General features: G+C 42.2%; 1 protein-coding gene across 1 annotated transcript in view; it reads right to left on the bottom strand.

Annotated features, from left to right (window-relative positions):
- glg1a (golgi glycoprotein 1a) overlaps positions 1–26,082 on the bottom strand; it is a 166,281-nt gene that overhangs the window by 106,831 nt on the left and 33,368 nt on the right. Inside the window, exons 2-4 of the mRNA XM_072279381.1 lie at positions 19,005–19,037; positions 5,417–5,503; positions 1,003–1,218 (exon numbers count right to left, since the gene is read on the bottom strand). Coding sequence (XP_072135482.1) covers positions 1,003–1,218; positions 5,417–5,503; positions 19,005–19,037 — 336 coding nt within the window. The remainder of the gene's footprint in view (positions 1–1,002; positions 1,219–5,416; positions 5,504–19,004; positions 19,038–26,082) is intronic.

The following is a 26,082-nucleotide window of genomic DNA, read 5'->3' as shown; positions in this document are numbered from 1 at the left end:
GCCTGAAATTCAGAAGTACCTACAAGATCTAGTGCATGAATCATAAAGTTAGTAGGCAGATCCAACAATAGCTCAAAAAAGCATTGGCCTTTATGCAAGAGTTCAGGTTTAAGAATAGAAATGTTTTGTTACAATTGTACAGAGGATTGCAGAGGCCACACCTGGAATACTGTGCATAGTTTTGGTCCCCTTACCTAAAAAAAAGGTATTGTAGCATTGGAAGCAGCCCAAAGAAAAATTACCAGACCAATTCTTGGGATAAGACGATTGTCTGATCAAGAGAGACTGGACAGTTTAGGCCTGTACTGCGTGGAGTTTAGAAAAATGAGGGGTGACATTATTCAAATAGACAAGATGAAAGGAAGCTTGATAGGACAGATGTTTACACAGAAAAATGCAGAAGCCAGAATTTGAATCAACACACAAATTGCAAGAGGAACTCTGCAGGTCAAGCCGTATCTATGGAAGAAAGTGGACAGTCCGTGTTTTGGGTTGAGACCCTTCATCTAGACGTAGATTTTGAGGCTTTTGCTAGGAGAGTCTCAAAAAAAGGGACATAGCAAAAAAATAAGGAGCCAGTGATTTAAAACTGAGGTGTGTAGAAATTTGTTCTCTCGGATGGTATACTGAATTTTTGGAGTTCTCTGCCCCCAAGGTTAATAGAAGCAAGGTTATTACTTATACAAAGTGGAAATAATAAATATTTTAAAAGATTGAGGAACTGAGGGCTTTGGAATTAGCACAAAAGAAAAGTTGAGGCCAGCAGGGATCTGCCATGCTCATACTGATTTGCAAAGGACACTTGAGGGGCCTGATAATCTACTCCTACTCTTATTTTCTTGTATTTAAACAAACCTATGTATTTCACAATAGTTCACTTTTGTTGCAACTGTTTACATTGCATAGCTTTACAAAGTTTGTTCCAACCTCATGTTGTACATGGTAATCTACATGTGCAACCTTCTCTTGGTCAGTTCACCTAATCACAGCAAGAGGCAATACCTTTTCACCAGGCCGAATGCTTCCACATTTCAGTTGGTTGATGTCATTCTTGCAACTGTCCATAAAGCCACAAATGAGTTGGTAATCACTGAAGATGATTGCTGTCATTTTGGTTATGAACTGACGACACTGGTACTCAGTTATGTTTGCACGATGATCAATCAAGCAGGAAATTACATAGCCTTTTCCTGGTTCTTGCTCAGCACACTCCTTCACCTATAAAAAAAAATTGAAAACATAACCACAAACATGTTTCAGCAAAAGCAATACAGCTTTTTCCAGACAGGTCCAATTAAATGCAATTATATTACTGAATGTCCATTGAAGATTCCTAAATACAGAACCAGATCTCTTGTTTATGTTGCCTCCAAAGCAAAAGCCAAAAAAAAAGCAAGAATTTTTTAATCTAGATAATTCAAAGTTATCATCTCTACCATGCTTTCTCTCACAGTAATTTCTCTCAAAATTATGTCAAACACAGTGACGTGGGCAGCTGATCTGAGACTAACTATGCTGTTCTCTTAAGAGACATTGGACTAGTTTCTTTAGAAAGGATTTTTAGGTGGTACATATAGAAAAATAGGAATTAAATTCACAAAATGCTTTTGGGATTACATTGAATCTTAATGAAAAGCCAAGCCAAGGATGATACATCAAAGATATCCGTTTGACATTAGGGATCTAAGACATTCAACAAAATTAGGACACCTACTCTTACATAGTTTATTATCACTGACATATCTGACTGCCACCTGAACGGCCCATGAACCAATAACTACTTATGATCTTGCTCTCTTTTTGCATTATTTTATATGTTTCTTATTGTAAATCATAGTAATTTCACATATTGCAATGTTCTGCTGCTGCAAAACAACAAATTTCACAACATATATCAGTGATAATAAACCTGATTCTCATTTATTCAATGCAAGCAACAACCAGGATTGCAGGGACAAATTGGGTATGCCTAGAAAGGAAGGATTCAGGTGAAAGAGAATCTCCTGAAAATCTGGACTTACACTTGCAGTCCATTCCAAAGATTAGGTCCATCTAGATTCAAGAACCTAATTGAGACATGGCCAATATTCATTTTACCAGAGTGGTGTAATAGTTAAATTACTAGAGTGGTAATCCAGAGGATTGGCCTAGCAATCAGAGAATTATGGTGCAAAACTCATAATTTAAAACAATGTGGCATCAATAGTAACAACGATGCAAGTATTGGAGTGTCATAAAAATACACTTTTTTCATGCCTTTCAGAGAAGAAAATCTGTATATACACCTCTAATAATACTTCACTTAATTAGCTTCAAACATATTCACATTTAAACACATTTAGGGAACAAAAATACACACCACCAAGCACTAGTATTGTAGTTGCATGCAATCAATTAAAGTCAACGTTTCTAGTTTATGAAGCTCCAGGATTGTGTTCTAAATTGGCTGTTCCGTAAGAAAGGGACTGTCACACTCCAGTGGAACAACAGCTATTAAACAAGAGGTTATAGCACTGTAACACACAATCTGAAGCAGTACCTTGAGAAAGGTTCCAATACAAATTTCAAGCTACTGGAAGTTATTTTGTACTTGTTAAGAGCATAATTAATGAAAAGCTCTGTTGATTATCATTGACTCATCGACATTCAGGCAGCTGACACATTTGGAAGCAGAAACTAGTAAGGGCACTAAATGAACTCTGAGTGAGAAAATCTTAATATTCATGAAACCACTACTAATCAGTCCAACCGCCATAAAATCGGATGCAGCCACTTCTACAGGGCCAACCAAAGATGTTATTGCCTTTTGTGAACGTATTTTTTTTTTTACAATCACAAGATCCTGATGGCCATGAAGAACTTAAAGTACTGCAGGAGCTAGACTTGGTGTGGATCATACTGCTGCCTGCATCAGAGGAAGCGTGCATTCTAACAGTGAGTCATCATCTTAGTCACTTTTCTTGTGATCGCAAGACCCTGTTAGATGTCGTTAATGTGGAGTGCTGCAAGTATGATTCACTAATATATTGGCGGACGGCAGGAGAACTGCATGGTCTTGGTCTAGCGAGGACTAACGCCACAAGTTGTGGTGTCACCTGTTTACAGCTGCCCGAGAGAGGCGTTGAAGTCAGTGCGCTCCACTGGAGTGCTAGGGGTGGTGTGGCACGGCATCCAAGCTGGAACCATCATTGGCCCCCTCCCCATGTTTGCTCAGCAGAAGACAAGCTGTATTGTGTTTGACTGCAGACTGCTGCAACATTCATAAACTCAGTTCTTGGACTTTGTTTTTTTTTGTGTGACTGTATTTTACTGAGAACTTGTATGTGCTTGCCATCTTATATGTGCTATATGTGACTTGTGCTGCATATGTCTGTTGCTACTGTGTTTCGTACCTTGGCCCCGAAATAATGCAGTATCGTTTGGCTGTATTCATAGATATTCACGTATGGTCAAATGGCAATTAAAGTTGAACTTGAAATAAGTCCTGAAGCTGTCATATTAGACTTGCATACAAACCACCCATGACACTATCAGTAGCTATGACCTACACAGCCATAGTGGAAGGGAAACTCCTCATCCCATTGAGATCACTCAATTGCTTCGTGCAGCCTTACCATGAATATATAGCATAGGATATATTTCGAAAACACCTGGCAGATCAAAACTAGGTTTCCAGGAGGCCCTTTGGATTATCACAGCAGAAAAAATAAATTCCATCAGAATATGCAACCTTATTTACTTTACTGTCACATCAGAGGATTAACCTGGGTTAGCCAAATTGAGAAGGACATGCCAGGAACAAAGCTGGACATACTTTAAAATATATGAACTTAATAAAGTTACAAGGTACAAAAATATACAATAACCTACAAGTGCAGAATGTAAAGTGACTCGACAACTTACAGATCAAAGATCTAAAGTCTCCGACATAAGTGACACAACAAAACTAAATAATGAGCTGCAAAAGGCTTCACGATTATTCCTATCCTCAAAACCAGAGCCCAACGCAGAGCCAACGAATGCCGAAGCACTTCAACCAGAAGCTGAGTGGATGGTCTGGGTAGGGGATCAAGAAATCCTTGCCATCACAGAATGAAGGAAAAGCGACATCCCATTTGTGGTCCTGAAAAGCATGTGCTCCAAAACCAGCCACATTACTAGTCAAGTTATATTGTATCTGTCACTGTGAGAAAACTGCCCTGATAAATGTGTTGTTTTTCTGTGGTCAAGAAAAACACAATCCAGCTAAATAACATTTTGAGTCTATTCTCAATTAGCAAAGCAAAAAACCTATCAGTGACAGTACTGTAAAACAGTAGCTTATCAACTTGGCTTCAGACTTCATTTCAGCCTCATTTCCAAAAAGAATAAAAATGTAGGGCTTTGAAAGCTCTGCAACATGCGAGTGAGACATTGAGTATTGGTAAAAATTCAAATCAATGGTCAAACTATTCATTAGAAACTGTCACATTTAGTCCCAAGTAGGGTGTCTGTGGACGCATGGGGATTATCTCAGCCTCAGGGTACTCCTGCAAGAGTTTCCCCAATTATGTTCAAAGCCAATTTATCTTCAGGTGCTTCCCTCCATGAGGTCAGATGTGGAGATATTTTCTTGATTTCTCTAAAAGATTTAACTCGTTTTAAGAATGTGCTTGCAAGAAATGTTTTTGTAACACAAGTACCAGGGAATACCAATCTCCAACAACAGAGTATAACTATCTAACCTTGATATTCAATGACAACACCAGGTGTTTCACCACTATTAACAGCATTGCATCGAAAAGTCACGGGTGTGGGGGGAATGCAGATAATATCATTGACCTGAAATTCCGTAACAGGTCAAAAGCCAAGATTTATGCAGTGGTAATTTAATACATCCAAACCAAGACTACTTCATAGCACCTCACACCAAAAGGAACAAACATAACTGGCACACAAAGTACCACCAGCTGAAAATTTCCCTCTAAGTCACAGCTCCTCTGGGTTGGAAATATGTTGTCTTTCCTTTACTTTCAACCGTCAAAATCTTGGAAATCCGCTCTAACAGACTGCAGCTGTTCAAACAGCAGTTTATCTCATTTAATCAAGAATGGGTGATAAATGCTGGTTTTATCAGTAATACCTGTGTGCTGTGGAAAAAAGGGAACATAATGACCCAAAATTATGATAGCTAATTTAATCTATAGCCAAGTCCTGAAAATTCAATTTCATCTATAGTAGAAACTAAGTACCATTCTGAGGCTTAAATTTTTAATGCCTTTGAAAGTAGTTTATTTATGCCGATGTTCCCTCCCTCCCTTATTTATGCTGCGAGAAAAATTGTCCAGTGCAGTTTACTAATAACCATGTCCCTTCTCTCCAAACACACTCCCTGCTAACAATGGTTTGTAGTGCAACCACTCACTCATACACTTACTTCATTCAGGGTAGTTTTGCAAACTTCGCCTGCAGCAGCTTCAAACTTTGGATCTGTTGTCAGGTTTAACTTATAGTTCCACAGCAGCTGAAAAAAATTGAAATAAATTAAGGAACATGATAACCTACTTCATTAAAAGTGCTGGTACTGAACAAATCCTGGCTAAGATGATAAAATACCACTGGAAGCAAATAGTAACTTATTCAAAGATACATAAACTTGCTGTTCAGATTCATATAGCTTGAAATTTCAAGAGGAGGTCACACCCATTAGATTAACTACTTCAAATCTGGTCTACACACATAAAAGTTCCTGGTGAACGCAGCAGGCCAGGCAGCATCTCTAGGAAGAGGTACAGTTGACGTTTCAGGCCGAGACCCTTCGTCAGGACTAACTGAAGGAAGAGCTAGTAAGAAATTTGAAAGTGGGAGGGGGAGGCCGCGGATAGACATGTCAGAATGGGAACGGGATGTGGAATTAAGTCGGCTGGGGTGATATACTGCGTCCAGTGCTCCCGATGTGGCCTTCTATATATTGGCAAGACCCGACGCAGACTGGGAGACCGCTTTGTTGAACACCTACGCTCTGTCCGCCAGAGAAAGCAGGGTCTCCCAGTGGCCACACATCTTAATTCCACATCCCATTCTGACATGTCTATCCACGGCCTCCTCTACTGTAAAGATGAAGCCACACTCTGGTTGGAGGAACAACACCTTATATTCCGTCTGGGTAGCCTCCAACCTGATGGCATGAACATCTGCTCTCAAGATGAGGCTTTTCATTCTGGGACGAGGGAGATGTCTTCCTTTTTTAAAGAAAGGGGCTTCCCTTCCTCCACTATCAACTCTGCTCTTAAACGCATCTCCCCCATTTCACGTACATCTGCTCTCACTCCATCCTCCCGCCACCCCACTAGGAATAGGGTTCCCCTGGTCCTCACCTACCACCCCACCAGCCTCCGGGTCCAACATATTATCCTCCGTAACTTCCGCCACCTCCAACGGGATCCCACCACTAAGCACATCTTTCCCTCCCCCCCTCTCTCTGCATTCCGCAGGGATCGCTCCCTACACAACTCCCTTGTCCATTCGTCCCCCCCATCCCTCCCCACTGATCTCCCTCCTGGCACTTATCCACGTAAGTGGAACAAGTGCTACACATGCCCTTACACTTCCTCCCTTACCACCATTCAGGGCCCCAAACAGTCCTTCCAGGTGAGGCAACACTTCACCTGTGAGTCAACTGGGGTGATATACTGCGTCCGGTGCTCCCGATGTGGCCTTTTATATATTGGCGAGACCCGACGCAGACTGGGAGACCACTTTGCTGAACATCTACGCTCTGTCCGCCAGAGAAAGCAGGATCTCCCAGTGGCCACACATTTTAATTCCACATTCTATTCCCATTCTGACATGTCTATCCACAGCCTCCTCTACTGTAAAGATGAAGCCACACTCAGGTTGGAGGAACAACACCTTATATTCCGTCTGGGTAGCCTCCAACCTGATGGCATGAACATCGACTTCTCTAACTTCCGCTAAGGCCCCACCTCCCCCTCGTACCCCATCTGTTACTTATTTTTATGCACACATTCTTTCTCTCACTCTCTTTTTCTCCTTCTGTCCCTCTGAATATACCTCTTGCCCATCCTCTGGGTCCCCCCCTCCCCCTTGTCTTTCTTCCCGGACCTTCTGTCCCATGATCCTCTCGTATCCCCTTTTGCCTATCACCTGTCCAGCTCTTGGCTCCATCCCTCCCCCTCCTGTCTTCTCCTATCATTTTGGATCTCCCCCTCCCAATTTCAAATCCCTTACTCACTCTTCCTTCAGTTAGTCCTGACGAAGGGTCTCGGCCTGAAACGTCGACTGCACCTCTTCCTACAGATGCTGCCTGGCCTGCTGCGTTCACCAGCAACTTTGATGTGTGTTGCTATCCATACTATGTTTCAGAAGGCAGTCACACCCAGTAGATGAACAACCACATATTCAGTCTGTGGCCAGGAATAAGAGGATGTGACCGCAAGTGAGGCTGGCATGGGATACAGGTAGTGCTGGAGGGGCATCAGCCCTTCAGCTTGCCCAACAGGTCTAAGGGTATTGCTCCCTGTGTGGATTACAGTGGTGGCTGCAAAAAGGATGAGGAACTGAAACGTGACAGGCGGCAGTGAAGAATAATGTAGTCTCAATTGGGGATATTCCCCAATTGGCTATAAATTAAATCGGTCAGGGGAATCAACATAATTCTCTGTGGAAGGATTGAGTGTCCCAAAAGTTGTGTGGTCTACCTGGTGCCCAGATTCAGGACATTTCACCTGACTTGCAGAGGAACTTGGAGTAGGAGGGGAAGGACTTAGTTGTCATGGACAATGTGGGTACCAATAACATAGGAAGAGGAGGTTCTGCTGAGGGAATTTGAGCAGGCAGGGTCTGAATTAAAACACAGAATCAAAAAAGTAATGATCGCTGCATAGATACCTGAGCCACATGCAAATTAGAACAGAGTTAATAAGATCAGAGAACCAAATATGTAACTCAGAGATTGGTGTGGGAGAAATGGGTTTGAATTCGTGGGACATCAGCACCAACACTGAGGAAGGAGGGAGTTGTTTCAATTGGACTTGGCTCCACCTGAACCATGCTGTGACTAGGGTCCTGGCAAATCACCTATCTAGAGCTATGGATAGGAATTTAAACTAAATAGTAGCAGAGTGGATTCAACAGATTAGATAAGTTAAAAGGAAAGGACAGTGCAGGAAAGGTTATTGAAATCTCCAGGACAAAGAATATGACAAGTAGTTTAGAAAAAATTAATTTAACTTCAGGCAACATGGAGACTGAATTGAAAAAGGTGGTAAATACAGGACTGAAGATGTTATATTTGAATGCACCACATACAAAATAAGGTAAACCAACTTATAGATCAGTTAGAAATTGGCAAGAATTATATAGTGGGCATCACTGAGCCGTTGTTGAAAGACGATCACAGCTGGGAGCTTAACATCTAAGGAGACAAAAGGAAATCTGCAGATGCTGGAAATTCAAGCAACACACACAAAGAATGCTGGTGAACGCAACAGGCCAGGCAGCATCTATAGGAAGAGGTATAGTCAATGTTTTGGGCCGAGACCCTTCGTCAGGACTAACTGAAAGAAGAGATAGTAAGAGATTTGAAAGTGGGAGGGGGAGGGGGAGATCCAAAATGATAGGAGAAGACAGGAGGGGGTGGGATGGAGCTAAGAGCTGGAAAGTTGACTGGCAAAAGGGATACGAGGCTGGAGAAGGAAGAGGATCATGGGACAGGAGGCCTAGGGAGAAAGAAAGAGGAAGAGGGGGAACCCAGAGGATGGGCAAGGACTTATAGTGAGAGTGACAGGGGGAGAAAAAGAGAGAAAAGGGAAAAGGAAAAAATAATTAATAAACAAACAAATAAATAAATACATAAAGGGATGGGGTACGAAGGGGAGGTGGGGCATTAACGGAAGTTAGTGACGTCAATGTTCATTCCATCAGGTTGGAAACATCTAAGGGAGATACATTGTATTGAAAGTACAGTCAGGTGGGCAAAAAAAATGAAATTAAATCGTTCGAAAGAAATGACAGAGGATCAGAAGATATAGAATCCTTGTAGAAAGAATTAAGAAACATACATACAAGTCTCCAAACGGTAGCCAGAATATGGGCTATAAGTATCAATACAAGATAGACTTAAATGGGGCAATATTACAATGGTCATGGAAGATTCCAATTAACAGAAAGATTGAGAAAATATGGCTGGTGATGTAGAAGGAATTTGTAGAATGCCTACAAGATTACTTTTTGGAGCAGCTCGTGCTTGAGCCCACCAGGGAAAAGTAAATTCCAGATTCGGTGTTGTGAAATGAACCAGATTTGATTAAGGAGCCTAAGGTAAAGAAACCCTTAGGAGAAAGTGATCATAATATGAAGAATTCACCCTGCAATTTGTGAGGGAGAAGCACTGTTCCCTCTGAACTGTGCAGATGCATGACTGTGCAGTAACTGAAATGCTCCTGCACCCATAGCCTTTGTTGCCACGTAGCTGGAACTTTCTTTTACATAATGTTAATATAATGTTGAAATTATGTTAATATAATTATGAAATATCCTGTAAATAATTGTGTTAATGAATATAATCCATAAACTTTCCAAATAATAAAGTATCACAACTTTTCCTTTGAAACATATTAGAGCTCAACATTTCAAGTTTCAACACTGACATAAATTGCAATATTGTTGGATCATCTCAAGCTTCTAGAGCTGACTGCGAAGGTGGATTCAGTCCTATGTATTTTATCAAATGCAAATCCAGAAACACTAGAACTTTTGGAGGATCTAATGAGGACTGTGATGAATCTTTTATCTGGATACAAAATTATTCTGGGCAGTGTTTATAGACAATGGATTTGTAATAAAAACAGATGAGGAAAAAGTTTACAAAACGTGAAAGATTTTCTTTGTTGTACTATATTTCATTATACCCTTCAATTAATAAATAAAATCAAAAGTATGTGATTTTTCAATTTCTATTCTAAATATTCATAGCATTTAAAGTGCTGCACAGTTTTCAGGGATGTGTAAGAATTTCCTGCTCAGAACAGCGGTTGGTCTGTACAGCTGTCCTAAAAAATTATGAGGGAAGGTTGGGGAGAAGTTAAAATCAGATATATAAGTATTAGATTTGAGTAAAGGTAACTACAGAGGCACGAGAGAGGATCAAGCTGATTTGGAAAGGAACACAAGCAGTGATGACAGTGTAGGGTAATGAAATTGGTAGAAACATACAGAATTCACAACCACCGACATTGAGTTGGGGTTCACTTTTAAGAGACTGGTCTGACGTGATGACCTAATGACAAGGTCTTTTTTACCGTACTTTGGTTCAGTGTTTGCAGGACAATAAATGAGTTGTACATTTTTTTTTCTTAAACATAAAATGCCTTATGTTGTTTCATTTCCGGAAACCTACATTGGTGACCCCGATGCTCTAGGACAATTCCAGAGTTACTGAACATGTCGGCCAATGCAGTTGCTTCGAAACTACTGGAGTTTAGGGAGCAAAATGCCATTACTTTTCTTGTACAAGCTGAGGCCCAATATATGCTGCAAGAAAGCACTGTGGATCACAAATTTTACTATGTGGTAGCGTGCTGCGAGAACATCCGCCCAAGCATAATAAATACCGATCACTGAAAACTCACGTTTTACAGACTTTTGGACTATCAGGGTCTGAGCATGCCAAACAGTTGTTCTCCTTGCCCAGCCTCAGCACTACTACAACTTCAAAGCTAATAGACTATCCTAGGAAATCACCATCCTTGTTTTATTTTTAAAGAAATCTTCAAGCTTACATAGCTCTTGCTAATGCATCTGTGAAGGACTATAGGGAGCTTGCTAAAATGGCTGATAGTCTACAATTAGCCAGGCAGAGGTACACAATTCCTCTTCTCTTCCCTGCCTCAATAAGCCTGGTCAGTGAGGCCTCCAACATAAGCATGCAAAACAGACAACGCAGGTCTCTTTTTACCATGCTCGGTCTGGTATGAACAGAAGGATGTGCTGACCACTTTGCAGCTTCGACAGTACCAGCACATCTGGACATCAGAGGTCTGTGATGCTGGTTCCATGGGTTCCAGCTGCCAGGGCGGTCTACTGTTCAGTATGGACACCCTTCCGCAGCGACACTTCCAGTGTGACACAGGTGTTCAAGTGAGTGTGCTGCCAGCATCACCTATTGATAAGAAGGTAAAGGATCTAGACTTACAGGACATGACGGGTGACATTCTGCTTCAGTGGGTGACATCACATATGGAACTTCGCCCTGGCAAAAGTGGCTAGACCTCTGCTCAGCGCAGATGTCTTGTTCGCCCAAGGACTGCTAGTTAATATTAAGAACTGCTGGGCTTGTGGATGTCAAGGACTTTGGGTTATTACCCTGCTCTTCCATAAGTTCCACACAATGACTCTGTCAAGCACATGCACCACCACATGTGAGTTTACTCGATTGCTGGGCGAATTCCCAAACCTCACTAAGCCCACATTCTCCACTACAGTCAGAAAACACATTCCCTCAACTGGCTCACGAGACCATGCCCACGCACATAGACTGGACCCTAAAAAGCTAGCAATCACAAGAGCAGAGTTTGCCAACATGGAAAAGATTTGGCATTGCACGCCAGTCAAATAGACCCTGGGCTTTGCTCCTCTATATAGTTCTCAAGTCCGAAGGTGGTTGTCACCCATGTGTCAATTACCAATGCCTTAAAGAGGCCACCACCTGATTGTTATCCACTCCCACACATCCCAGACTTTTTGACATGTTTAGCCAGAAAGTTAACTTTTTCCCCTAAAGTTGATCTACTTGGCCTCTGAGTTGCTGTACATGCCATTTAAACTGAAAAATGAAGCACCAACTTTCTAGTGGCTAATGGACTCTCTACTAAAAGACTTAGATTTTCTTTCTATTTACCAAGGTGACATGCTTGTCACCAATGCATCCAAATCTAAACACGTATCTCATCTCCGCACACTTTTTAAGCACTTAAGCGAACACGAGTTTATTATTAGTCCTGCCAAATGCCAGTTTGGGTTGTTAACCATTGACTTTCTCAGCCACATCTCTGCAAAAGGTGTGAAACATGTCCCATCAAAAGCAGCGACTATTATGAACTTCGACTGTCCCACACTACTGAAAAACTACAGATATGGTGAATTTCTATCACTGCTTTGTTCCACGAGCTGAACTTAAGCTTTCCCCTGTATAGTGCAATTAAAGGCAATACCCCGAATCAAGTGCTTAACTGGTCAGTGAACATGACCAGGGCATTTGACGATACCAAACAAGCTCTTTTCAATGCAAACCTACTGGCGCACCAGCTCCCCAAAACACATTTACGACTGACGCTTCAGATTATGCTGTGGGTGCTGTGCGTGAACAGTTGGTTGGAAGTGTGTAGCAGCTGCTCACCTCCTTCAGCCGACAACTCTGTCAACTCCCTCCCCACCCCCACCCAAGAGGGAGTACAGCACATTTGACTGAGCTTCTTGCTTGGTCTCTAACTGTCCACCATTTTCAATTTTCTTCTGAAGGATGTCCATTATACATCGTTCGTTGACCACAAACCTCTTGTGCACACCATGGCCTAAATATCAGTCTGCATGGCTGCAACTCCACCCGGCCTAAATATCAAAGTTCACAACTGATTTACAACATATCAAGGGGAAAAATAATGCCGTGGCTGATTGCCTCTCACAGCCAGCCATTCAGGCCATACACAAAGGATTTGGTTACGCTGGCATGGCAGCCGACCAAGCTACTGACCCAGAGGTCCAGGCTTACCAAACAGTTATCATGGGGCTACTGTTGGCTGACATCAAGGTTTGGGGAAGCTGGGGTTTCTCTCCTTTACAATGTCTCAACCAGTTACCCTCGCCCCACAGACTGGAGGTGGACTGTTTTTAACACCATACATGGCCTCTCGCATCTGAGCTGGCAGGCCTCTCAGAAAGCAGTTGCACTAAAGGTTGGGCGGCACGGCCTTAGAAAGGACATGCACGATTTGAGTGCCAGCAGGCAAAAATTAACCATCATATCCAGGCACCACTGGAACCTTTTGAGGTCCCTAAGCAAAGGTTTGACCACATCAATGTGAACCTTGTTGGTCCTCTTCCTCCACTCCCGCGCTTTCATGCATCACCTCACCATAGTGGGCCGTACCACAAGTTGGCCAGAGGTCCTCACTCTAGCATCGACAATGGCTGCAGACGTGACTCGGTATTCATCAGCAGCTGTGGTGCTTGGTTTGGCACTACATCTGATATTCCCTGACTGTGGTACCCTTCATAACTGGGCTGCAACAGCCCAGAACCTCGGTGTTAGGCTACATCACACCACAGTCCAAAGGACTATGCAAGCAGTTTCAATGCTTCTTAAAGGCTGCTTTGAGGGCTTCCGTGATCGATTAGAGATGGCATGATAGTCTCCCATGGGTCCTACTGGGGCACAGAACAGCTCCAGAAGAGTCATCCATGGCTGAGTTGGTATATGGGCAGCTGTTACAAGTGCCAGGTGCTTTTAACACTACTTGGTCAGCCCCTCAACAGCACTCCACTCTCCTCAGTAATTCAATTCCCTTGTACCTATTCCTACCTCCGATAAAGGTGTACAGCACTCTTCCCAATCCTCTAACTTCACACTAATTTTTGCTACATTATATGCCCTCTCTTTTCCTTTTAAGTTGTCTTTGACTTCTCTTGTCAGCCACATTTGCCTCATCCATCCTTTAGAAATCTTCATCTTTGGGATGTACCTATCTTGCACCTTTCAAATTGCCTTCAGAAAGTCCAGCCATTGCTATTCTGCTGTCATCCCTGCTAGTGTCCTCTTCCAATCAACTTTGGTCAGCTCTTCTTCCATATCTCTGTAATTCCCTTTATTCCACTATAATACATCTGACATTAGCTTCTCCCTCTCAAACTACAGGGTGAACTCTATCATATTATGACTACTGTCTCCTAAGGGTTACCTTAAGCTTCCCTATTGAATCTGGTTACTTACAGACACTCAACCCAGAATTACCTTTCCCCTAGAAGGATCAACAACAAACTGCTCCAAAAAGCCATCACATAGCCATCGCAAATCCCGTCCTGGATCCAGCACCTACCTGATTTTCCCAATCTACCTGCATATTGAAGGTAAAAATTATCCCCCAAGACAATCATAACATTGACCTTTTTACATGTTTTTCTATCTCCTGTTGTAACTTATACCACAAACCCTGGGTACAGCTCGGAGGGCTATATACAACTCCTGCAAGGGGACTTTTTACACTTGCATTTTCTTATCTCCACCCACAAATATTCTACATTTCTATCCTATGTCACCTCCTCCTAAGGATTTGATTTCATTTTTACCAACAGAGCTATCTAACTAAAGAAATTTGGCCTGTCCCCTAAAACCCTCACTAATTTTTATAGGTGCACCGTAGAAAGCATTCTTCTAGGGTGCATCACAACCTGGTATGGAAGTTAATCTGTCCAAGACCAAAAGAAGCTGCAGAAGATCGTGAACACGGCACAGCACATCACAGAAACCAATCTTCTGTCCGTGGACTCACTTTACAGCGCACAATGTCGCAAGCAGTGCTGCCAGGATAATCAAGGACACGACCCACCCAGTCAACAGACTTTTCGTCCCTCTTCCCTCCGGGAGAAGGTTGACTCCCGGAGGACCCAGATCTGGGCCGTACCCTCCAAATATCCGGACCTGCCTCTTGGTTTTTTTTGCACTACCTTACTTCCCATTTTTCTATTTTCTATTTATGATTTATAATTTAAATTTTTAATATCTACTAATTTTAACTATTTTTAATATCTTTAATATTTAATATTTGTAAGCTAGGGAGTGTGAAGCGCAGAATCAAATATTGCTGTGATGATTGTACATTCTAGTGCCAATTATTTGGCGACAATAAAGTATAAAGTATCTCCCCACCGCCCCCCTCCCCCCCACTGCCTACCTGCCTGTCTTTGCAATACTATATACAGGAAGGAAGGCAAATGCAATGTTAGTATTTATTCTGAGATGGCTAGAATATAAAAGCAAGGAGGTAACACTGAGGCTGTATAAGGTATTGGTCATACCATATTTGAAAATAATGTGAGCCAAAAAAAAAATGTGCTGATTTGCAGAGAGTTCAGAGGTGGTTTACAGGAATGATCCTGGGAATGAAATGGTTAACGTATGCGGAGTGCTTGATGGCTCTGGACCTGTACTCATTGGGATTTAGAAGACTGAAGAGAGATCACATTGAAACCTACGGAAGTCTGGAGATTTCCAGGTAGTGGCTGATGGAGTAACAGCAATCTGCCATTGCTCCAACTCTAGTGATCTTACTATTTCCAACCTGTCTTGAAACATCTTTTTTTAAGTGTGATATTCTTTCAATATGGATACAAGGAAGGCCAGAGGTATTAAAAAGGATGATTCCCCAGCCCGCTGCTTTGGATTCTATTATGGATTTGCTGCAAAGTCATACACGAGAAGCCTCTGAGAAGTTTCAACAATTCAGCTCTGAATTTAAACAAATAGATGGTAATTGGAATCTATTCAACAAACTCTTAATGAACATGATAAACGTATAAAAATAACGAAGAAATTTTGTCATCTCTGGACTACTTCTGGTCTACTTCTACTCAAGACAACAAGATAATTTTGCCCTAAGAGCAACTCAAAACTTTTTTTTTGTTTTAGAAAGCTGGTTCTATAGATGTATAGTGACTTTTGTTGGTTAAAAAGAAAATCAAGAAGCTCCCTGGAAATCAAAACTTCAAGATCTTCCAGTTTTTAAATTACTCACTTTGCTCAATTAAGTTATTTTCTCTCCATTAACGTCTGTGCAGATGTCAGCTACCCCCTACTACATCACATTGTTTCATAAATTTGATCCCATCAAATTCCACATCAATTTTCAATACTTCAGTCATAAGAACATAAGAAAGGCTATTCCTAATCTATATTTTTAAAAGGCTATTCTTAATCTATATTATGCCATCCACTTCATCAACTGAAGCTTCCAATAATTATTTTTGGTAGTAATTGGAAATGGGAGCATCAACCACATCTCCCTCCCTTTTCAGTGGCAGAATCCATAATGGAGCATGCAACAGAATTTCTTAAAAACAACAGGACTAGGCAGAGTCAACATGGATTTGACAGAAAAAAAGCTTCCCAATCCTTTAAATGTTCTCTATTGTATGTCATATGATTTGCTTTAATGTTGTCTTTGACTTTCCTTGTCAGCCATGGTTGCCTCATCCTCCTTTTAGAATGCTGCTTCTTCGTCATAGAGAACTACAGCGCAGATTATATTTACCTATTCCACTGGAGACCTTTTTGGAATGAACTAAGTAGGGTATCAGATGGAAAACAAAGAGCCTGTAAACAGGTTAACAGGCCACATGGATTGGGATACCACACGGATGACTGTTTCAGAATCTATATCAATGATTTTGCTGAGGGACCAAATGCAGTATTCCCAAGTCTCTCAATGACACAAAATTAGGTGGGAGTGCAAGCAGGGAGAAGGATACAGAGGGGCTTTGGAGGGAAAGGTAAAGTAAATGAGTGCAAGTATGACAGATGGAACAAAATGTGAAAAAATGATAGGTTATTCACCTTGGAACACAAGATAATTAAGCAAAATATTTCTTCCCAAAGGTGGGAGATTGGGAAATGTTGATGTCTGTAGGGATCTCAGTATGGTTGAATAAAACGTCAGAATGAGATCTCATTGGAACTTAAAATCCTCACAGAGCTTGACTGATCGCACGCAATCCAAAACTAGAGGTCAAAATCTTAGAATAAGTGGTGTCTTTGGAATTCTCTATCATAGTGGCTGGGGAGAGTGATCAAGAGACTTCTTGACTTTAACAGAATCATGGGATACAAACATAGTGCAGCAAAATGCAACAGAGTCAGGGAAAGAGCAGGTTTACTTTGAGACCAAAGGGGTAATCTATGTATGGAACCAGATCTGGCCAAGGATACTTTGAAGCACTTCTCATCTCGATTCACCATTAAGGACACGGAATATAGAGAGGTCAGAGTGGATACACAGATAATCTGGAGCCAGTAGGTATTGAGGAAGTGGTTTGGATGCCATCGGGCATGTGTCCTTAAAAGATATCATAAATCTGCCCATAGAGACTTTGGTTCAGGGACTTGACCAGTTTCTACATGGTCTGGAAGGTTAAGCTACATGGGCTGCAAGACTAACTGGATGCAAAATTGCCTTGGCAATAGGAAGAAGGGTAGTGCTGGAAGGATACATTTGTATGTCTGTGATTAATGGTATACCACAGAGATCAGTGCTGAGGCCCTTTTAGTTTGTGATTTACTATACAATAACAACTTGGATGTAAATGCAGGTATAGTTCGCAAATTTGCAGAAGGCACAGAAGTTGGTAATAGTGCATAGTGAAAAAAGTTATCCAAGGTTACAGCAGGACATTGAGTAGATGGAAAATCAGGCAGAGCACTGGCAGATGGAAGGTGATGCATCTTGGGAAGTTAACTAGGAGGAGGACCTGTACAGTAAAAGGTAGACAGAGTGGTGAAGACAACATGGCATTCTTGCCTTCAAAGGCTGGAGCACAGAATATAAAAGTTGTAACACTGTATTGCAACTTCACGAAACACTGGTTAGATCTCACTTAGGACTACTGAATGGGGTCCTGGCTACCAAAGTATAGCAAAGATATGGTTGAGCTGAAGAAAGTGCAGAGGAGATCTGCAAGGACGTTATCCAGATTGGAGGATTTTAGTTATTGAGAGAGATTATAAAGTCTGGGTTTGTTTTCCCTGGACTGAAGCACTCTGAGGTGAAAGCTGGTAGAGGTATATAAAATTTATAAGCATCATACATAGGGAAAGATTTTCAATATCATTTTTTCATGGTAGGGATATCCAAATCAAGAATGCATAAGTTCAAAATGAGAGGAAGGTGTTTTAAAGAGTATTTGAGGGAAAGTATTCATTTTTTTTTTAAAATACAGTGCGACTGACATCTGCAAATCACAGCCAGAGAAGATGGAGGAATCAGATACAAACACAATGTTTAAAAGACAAACAGGCACTAAAATAGGCAAGGCACAGAAGGATACCAACCTAATGTAGCCAAAAGAAACTAATGTAGATGGACAAAAGGTTGGTTTGAAAATGGTGAGCCACAGGCCCTTTTTATGCTGTACAAGTGTAGATAAATAAACAGCCATGATCTTGGTGAACAGCAGATCAAATTCAAACCTGAAAATTGCCAGTAGATGAGCCAAGTCTTTGCTAGTACAGGCTGAATACCCGTTATCCGAAATTATTGGGGCCAGAAGCATTACAGATTTCAGATTTATGGATTTTTGAATATTTCCATCTATATGATGAGGTAGCTTGGGGATGGGATCCAAGTCTAAACACAAAATCCATTTACATTACTTATACCCTGAAGGACTTCAGAATATAGGTGGTGTTCTGAGACCTGTGTATCACCTGGGAACCTTCCTTGGCATATCAGCACTGAAAAAAAAATTCAGATTTGAGGTTTTGGATTTTGCATAATAGGGGTTTTTTTTGTGTGCCATACTCTGCCAGAGCCTTGGTGACCACTTTTTCAAAGTGGTTGTCTTGGAGGAAAGATTCTGTGAGTGGTCCACCACGTCCTTCTCACAGCACAGTTTTTTTTTTCACAAGGCCGAGTTGCGAGCTCAACACTCAACCTGGCACGGATGGAAAGCGTACCCGGGAGCAGCCCGATTGGGTTTGAACTTGGGAACCTTTGCCCTGGAGTCCGGCACTAATGTCACTGTGCCACCAGCCGGCGCATAATAGGTACTCAACCTGTATTACCAACTATGTGCTTAAATTTACATTCAGATGGATCGTGCTTCACACTCAACCTCTTACCACAGCTTAAACAGCTGATGATTTGAAGATTTAAAAATGAAATAGCTGCAAATTTACATCATTTATAAGTAATTATGAATGAGAACATGGAGCACAAAGCTGAAGTTTCTTTACTTACATGGTTACAGTCGGAGGAAATTTCATCATCTGCCTGTAAAGAAAAAAAGCAAATATTAGCAATGAAGAGCAACTCTGTATCAACTGCAAATATTTAATCTGCACATTTCACTCTCAGTTCGGTCTACGCTAGGTGTTGAGGGTAACTTTAACAGATTCTTAGAAAAGATGCCTTTCTCAATTATAAAGACATAAATAATCAAGAAAGATTGCAGGCAGAATTTCCCAAACAAATGATATAGTATAAAAGAAGATTTTCCATTAGTTCAAAACCTTTAAAACTCCATGGAAATAAATGAAGTACTTTGAATGGTTTTCTTCTCCCCTCAAATGATATATTCAATTCAGAAATTCTGCACCAGAATCATGTTTACTATCACTGGCAATATGCCCTAAAATATGTTGTTTTATGGCAGCAGTACAATACATAGTAATATAGGAAAGGAAAGATACGTCGCACCCAGAGTTTCTCTGGTTAGCATACGATTTCCCTCCATGCCTCTCTGACGTAGTGGGGAACCGCGTACAAGGCAAGTTACAGCAGTGGTCTACCATTGCCTTCTGCTGGGTGAGTTTCCAAAGAGATCTCCAGCTCGTAACCCAGCGTGCAGGGGAGCCGGCTGGATTCGAACTCAGCAACTTTTGTCCCGAAGACCGACGCTGAAGCCATTACAAAACTATAAATTACAATGAGAACTAAATATAAAAATTAAGTTGTACAAAACAGAGCAAGGACAAAAATGAGGTACTCTTTATGGGTTCATTATCCATTCAGAAATCTGATAGTGGAGGGGACAAAGCTGCTCCTTAAACGTCGACTGTCTTCAAGCTCTTGTACTTCCCTCGATGGTAGAAAAGATAAGAGGGCATGTCCTGGGTGATGGAGGTCCTAAATGTTGAACGTTGCCTTTTTAAAGCATCGCCTTTTGAAGATAAACAACAGGAATTCTGCAGATGCTGGAAATTCAAGCAACACACATAAAAGTTGCTGGTGAACGCAGCAGGCCAGGCAGTATCTCTAGGAAGAGGTGCAGTCGACGTTTCAGGCCGAGACCCTTCGTCAGGACTAACTGACGGAAGAGTGAGTAAGGGATTTGAAAGTTGGAAGGGGAGGGGGAGATCCAAAATGATAGGAGAAGACAGGAGGGGGAGGGATGGAGCTAAGAGCTGGACAGGTGATAGGCAAAAGGGATACGAGAGGATCATAGGACAGGAGGTCCAGGAAGAAAGACAAGGAGGTGGGGGGGGGGGACCCAGAGGATGGGCAAGGGGTATATTCAGAGGGACAGAGGGAGAAAAAGGAGAGTGAGAGAAAGAATGTGTGTATAAAAATAAGTAACAGATGGGGTACGAGGGGGAGTATAAAAATAAGTAACAGATGGGGTACGAGGGGGAGTATAAAAATAAGTAACAGATGGGGTACGAGGGGGAGTATAAAAATAAGTAACAGATGGGGTATGAGGGGGAGCCTTTTGAAGGTGTCTGGATGTTAGGGACACTGACGCCTATGATGGAGTTGGCTGAGTTTAAAGATCAAAGTACATTTATTACCGAAGTTTGTATACTATATATAACCTTAAGATTCATCCCCCTATAGGCAGCCACAAAACCAAGAAACCTGAGAGAATCCATAAAAAAAGACTGTCAAAACACCCAATGTGCAGGGAGAAACAAATCATACGTTTAAAGTTAAATTGGACAGCTATATGGACAGGAAGGGAATGGAGGGTTATGGGCTGAGTGCAGGGCAGTGCGACTAGGTGAGAGTAAGAGTTCGGCATGGACTAGAAGGGCCAGATGGCCTGTTTCCATACTGTAATTGCTATATGGTTACATGCGCACAATAAAAGTAAGCAAATAACATACAATACTAAAGTTCACAGCCATGAAGTCAGTCATCACTGTAGATAATCCAGGAACCTGTCAGTTGCAGGCCAAGGTCTCATTTCAGTACAGAGACAAGTAACCTTTGTGAGCAGTGATCTGAACACCAGGCTGTTCCTCTCCTCTGACCCTGATACCCTGACCTTTTCAATCTGGCCCAGCCAAACCGTGGGTCGTTCCTCACTCTTGGACCCAAGCCCTATTGCTTCAATGTGTTTTCAGTCCCTGACCCTGCCGCCTCAATTTGACCCGCACCCAACCTTTCGAATCTTGCCCCGAGCTTAAATCGGTCAAACACCAGCTTGTTCCTCACTCTCGGGCCCAGGTACTGCTGCCTCGAATCTTGCCTTACTTCAACTCCGCTGCCTCTAATCACCACCACCCACTCCAGCAGCCAACCACTGGCTCATTCCTGCTCTCAGGCCCAGACCCCACCTCAATTCGGCCTGTACACACATCTGTCCTGCACCTTCAAGACTTTCATTCACATCACAGAAATGCCAAGTCACACAGGCTCAACTCCAAAAGGGAAGTTACAGGCTACTGATTACAGAATTCAATTGCTGAAAATTAAGTTACTCAAATATGGTGAAAGATATTTATTGGAAAAATATTTATTAATATAAACCTGTAATCATTTAAAATCAGGTTTTTTTTTACTTAATCCAAGGTATTCCTTCAAACTACATTCTAAAGGCTAATTAATAACACTAGCTCATGATAGATTTAACTCAATGATTTAGAAATGAGTGTGTGACTAGCATTAATCACTTAGAAATGCCCATAAAAAGAGAGCTGATAAAATACGAAAGCTTGAAGTTCATAACTCATCTCCTTCTACCTTAGGCCACAAACTTATCAATCACCCCTGATGAGTTATTAACCTCAAACCTTCTGCATAATAACTCAAAGAGTTGAACTGCATGTGCATGTAACGAGAGCTGTATAACTCATCTCCTTCTACCTTAAGCCACAAACTTATGAATCACCCGTGCTGTGGGCACTTTCTGGAGGTCCAAGTTCCGTATGCTCCATGACCGCTGGACTAAGTGTGTAAACATAGGAGGGGACTATGTTGAAAAATAAATGTGCTAGGTTTTTAAAAATTGACTCCTTCTACATTAGGCTACAAACTTACCAATCACCCCCTTGTAAATACATCACAGCTATTGATAAGCTCCATACATATGGAACCAATCACACTGGAAATTTCAATTATTATGTGAAAAGAGGATAATCCTGAAGTTGAAGTCCTTCTCAAAGCAGGCTGAACACTACTATATTAAATACACGACATATAAAAGATTCAAGGAAGTATTTACTTTTGGTGAGTTCTTTTCAGCTTTACTTCACACAGTGCTAACTTCACACAGATCTTTATAAATAAACATAAAAATAACTTTTTGTTCCCTTAACAGCCGCTGGACACAATGTTGGGAGTACCCAATACTGTGGACTTTCTCCAAAGTACCTCTGCAGAAATTGCACCAAGCCTCAGTAACTCTCTCAGCATGCTATCTGAGAAATTTGCCACACTGCAGCATTCAGTACTCCCCGTTCTAGATGACTAGCAAGTTTCAGGCAGATCAAAGTGTTTTTCTTCAAGTTGGTGATGTTGAAATACCAATTGATGCTTGTGTTGTATGCACCATTAGGATAGAGTACTGCGGCAGACTGACCATTGACAAAGTTCACTGCACCCCTTTCCAACATTACTGGCAAAAGTGTATTCCAGATGGAGAGCGATAAAGGTCATATCCTCAGCATGGCTGCCTAATGGGCAGTGGCTAGTGCTACTGTTCTGGCCTCTGGAGGTGCAGTTCATTTTGCATGAACATCACGTCCTATATATAAGCTGTTTTTGTATCATTTCCTGCGTGGGTTAATTTGAACTTCAACTTGAAACAATAAAGACACCCATCTGCATCCACTCTTTATTTGCCTTGAAACAGCAATATATTTTCACAAGTAAGATCTCATCAAAAATCCTGAAGGGAGCCTCCTTCTTGGGTGATTTTTGAGAAGGTTGTTGACCTCAGTGCATAGCTTTGTATACCCATACTGAGGGCAGTAGAGTGAAAAGATAACTTGTCTTTGAAGACACTGCTCACGGACTGGATATGCGTCTGAACATCATTATGATGATGTCAGCTTTCAACCCAAGCAACGCTGATCCTTGAGACCTGGATGTGGTGCGATCGTGTTGTTTTGACGCTTGAATGAATCCAGAATTAACATAGCTGCAGCACGAACACACATCAGAGCTGAAGCAGCAAGAATGAGAGCGGCTTATGGTAAACACGAAATTCAGCAGCCTCAATGACTACAGACCAGTGGCATTGACCTCCCACATCATGAAGACCCTGGAGAGATTTGTTCTGGAGCTGCTCTGGCCTATGGTCAGGCCACACTTAGATCCCCTCCAGTTCGCCTACCAGCCCCGACTAGGAGTTGAGGATGCCATTGTCTACCTGCTGAACCATGTCTACGCCCACCTGGACAAGCCAGCGAGCACTGTGATGGTCATGTTTTTTGACTTCTCCAGTGCGTTCAACACCATCCGCCCTGCTCTGCTGGGGGAGAAGCTGACAGCGATGCAGGTGCAGGTGTCATGGATTCTTGAATACCTGACAGGCAGACCACAGTGCGTGAGCTTGCAACACTGTGTGTCCAACAGAGTGAGCAGCAGCTCTGGGGCTCCACAGGGGACTGTCTTGTCTCCCTTTCTCTTCACCATTTACACCTCGGACTTCAACTACTGCACAGAGTCTCGTCATCTTCAGAAGTTTTCTGATGACTCTGCCATAGTTGGATGCATCAGCAAGGGAGATGAGGCTGAGTACAGGGCTACAGTAGGAAACTTTGTCACATGGTGTGAGCAGAATTATCTGCAGCTTAATGTGAAAAAGACTAAGGAGCTGGTAGTAGACCTGAGGAGAGCTAAGGTGACCCCTGTTTCCATCCGGGGGGGGGGGGGCCAGTGTGGACATGGTGGAGGATTACAAATACCTGAGGGTACGAATTGACAATAAACTAGACTGGTCTAAGAACACTGAGGCTGTCTACAAGGGTCAGAGCCGTCTCTATTTCCTGAGACTGAGGTCCTTTAACATCTGCCGGACGATGCTGAGGATGTTCTTCGAGTCTGTGGTGGCCAGTGTTATCATGTTTGCTGTTGTGTGCTGGGGCAGCAGGCTGAGGGTAGCAGACACCAACAGAATCAACAAACTCATTCCTAAGGCCAGTGATGTTGTGGGGATGGAACTGGACTCTCTCACGGTAGTGTCTGAAAAGAGGATGCTGTCTAAGTTGCACGCCATCTTGGTCAATGTCTCCCATCCACTACATAATGTACTGGGTGGGCACAGGAGTACATTCAGCCAGAGGCTCATTCCTCCGAGATGCAGCACAGAGCGTCATAGGAAGTCATTCCTGCCTGTGGCCATCAAACTTTACAACTCCTCCCTTGGAGCGTCAGACACCCTGAGCCGATAGGCTGGTCCTGGACTTATTTCATAATTTACTGGCATAATTTACATATTACTATTTAACTATTTATTACTATTTTTCTATTACTATTCTATTACTACTTATTATTTATGGTGCAACTGTAACAAAAACCAATTTCCCCCGGGATCAATAAAGTATGACTATGACAGATGCAAATGGCGAAACCTTGCATTGACACGGACAGACTGCGTGTACAGGCTACATTAAGTGCACATAGCAATGAGTGTGAAGTTGAGGCTGCCTCAGCAGAGGCAAGGGTGTATGAAGCAGCAGACGACTTAGACAGTGGTGAGTCTACAACCAGATTCAGTCATGCTTACTGTCACAATAGCCAATGCAGCTTACCACAGAATATGTCCATTGTTCCAGCTCCACAAGGAGAAGCAGTCCACACCACACAGCCAATATGCCTTTCACATGGTCCAGGTATTGACAGTCAAGGTCTTCAGCAGCAGAGACCCACAACACCCCCTTCTGTAATTTCATCACAGCAAAGACTTCAGTCAAGTGTTGTTACTGACACCAACCCCATCTGCATGACATGGGCAGACTGAGCTCCCATCCATCCCAGGACACACATTTGACAAACCAATGTGTACAATGCCCTCATTCAGGAGCCACAGGTGCATTAGATGTGGTTTAGCATCTAGCTTGTTTAGACCTAGCCACAACAGGATTAATAGTGTTTAACAATCACCAGTCTATCAATTATCTGTCCCGGAAGTCAAGCTTCCACAATGCCATAAAAGGACTAAGTTACCATAACAATGGAATAGAATTTGCTTCATCACAGCCATATGCAAATTTACATACTGAATTTTTCAGAAGCTGTGTCTATCTGACAAGAAAAGCATTTGTTGCCCATTCCTAATCACCCTTGAGAAAGTGGCAGTTCTTCTGAAGGTAACACTGCACTGCTATTAGGAAGACAGTTCCAAGATTTGGTCCCATTAACAATGAAGGAATGGCAAAGATTCCAAGTCATAAGGGGAACGTCCGGCTGGTGACATTCCCATGTATTCAAACCCTTCTTGGTAATAAAGATGTCATGCTTGGGGACTGCTGTCACAGCAGTTCAGGTCATTAACTGGTACACTAGAGGCAACTAGTTCCTGAGGATTGGAGGGTGGCTAATGTAACTCCACTTTTTAAAAAAGGAGGGAGAGAGAAACTGGGGAATTATAGACCGGTTAGCCTAACGTCGGTGGTGGGGAAACTGCTGGAGTCAGTTATCAAGGATGTGATAACAGCACATTTGGAAAGCAGTGAAATGATCGGACAAAGTCAGCATGGATTTGTGAAAGGAAAATCATGTCTGACGAATCTCATAGAATTTTTTGAGGATGTAACTAGTAGAGTGGATAGGGGAGAATTTGTGGATGTGGTATATTTGGATTTTCAGAAGGCTTTTGACAAGGTCCCACACAGGAGATTAGTGTGCAAACTTAAAGCACACGGTATTGGGGGTAAGGTATTGGTGTGGGTGGAGAGTTGGTTAGCAGACAGGAAGCAAAGAGTGGGAATAAACGGGACCTTTTCAGAATGGCAGGCGGTGACTAGTAGGGTACCGCAAGGCTCAGTGCTGGGACCCCAGTTGTTTACAATATATATTAATGACTTGGATGAGGGAATTAAATGCAGCATCTCCAAGTTTGCGGATGACACGAAGCTGGGTGGCAGTGTTA

This window comes from Mobula birostris, chromosome 15 (assembly GCF_030028105.1).
Source record: "Mobula birostris isolate sMobBir1 chromosome 15, sMobBir1.hap1, whole genome shotgun sequence".
Classification (NCBI taxonomy): Eukaryota; Metazoa; Chordata; class Chondrichthyes; order Myliobatiformes; family Myliobatidae; genus Mobula; species Mobula birostris.
This window is presented reverse-complemented; position numbering and strand designations above follow the sequence as displayed.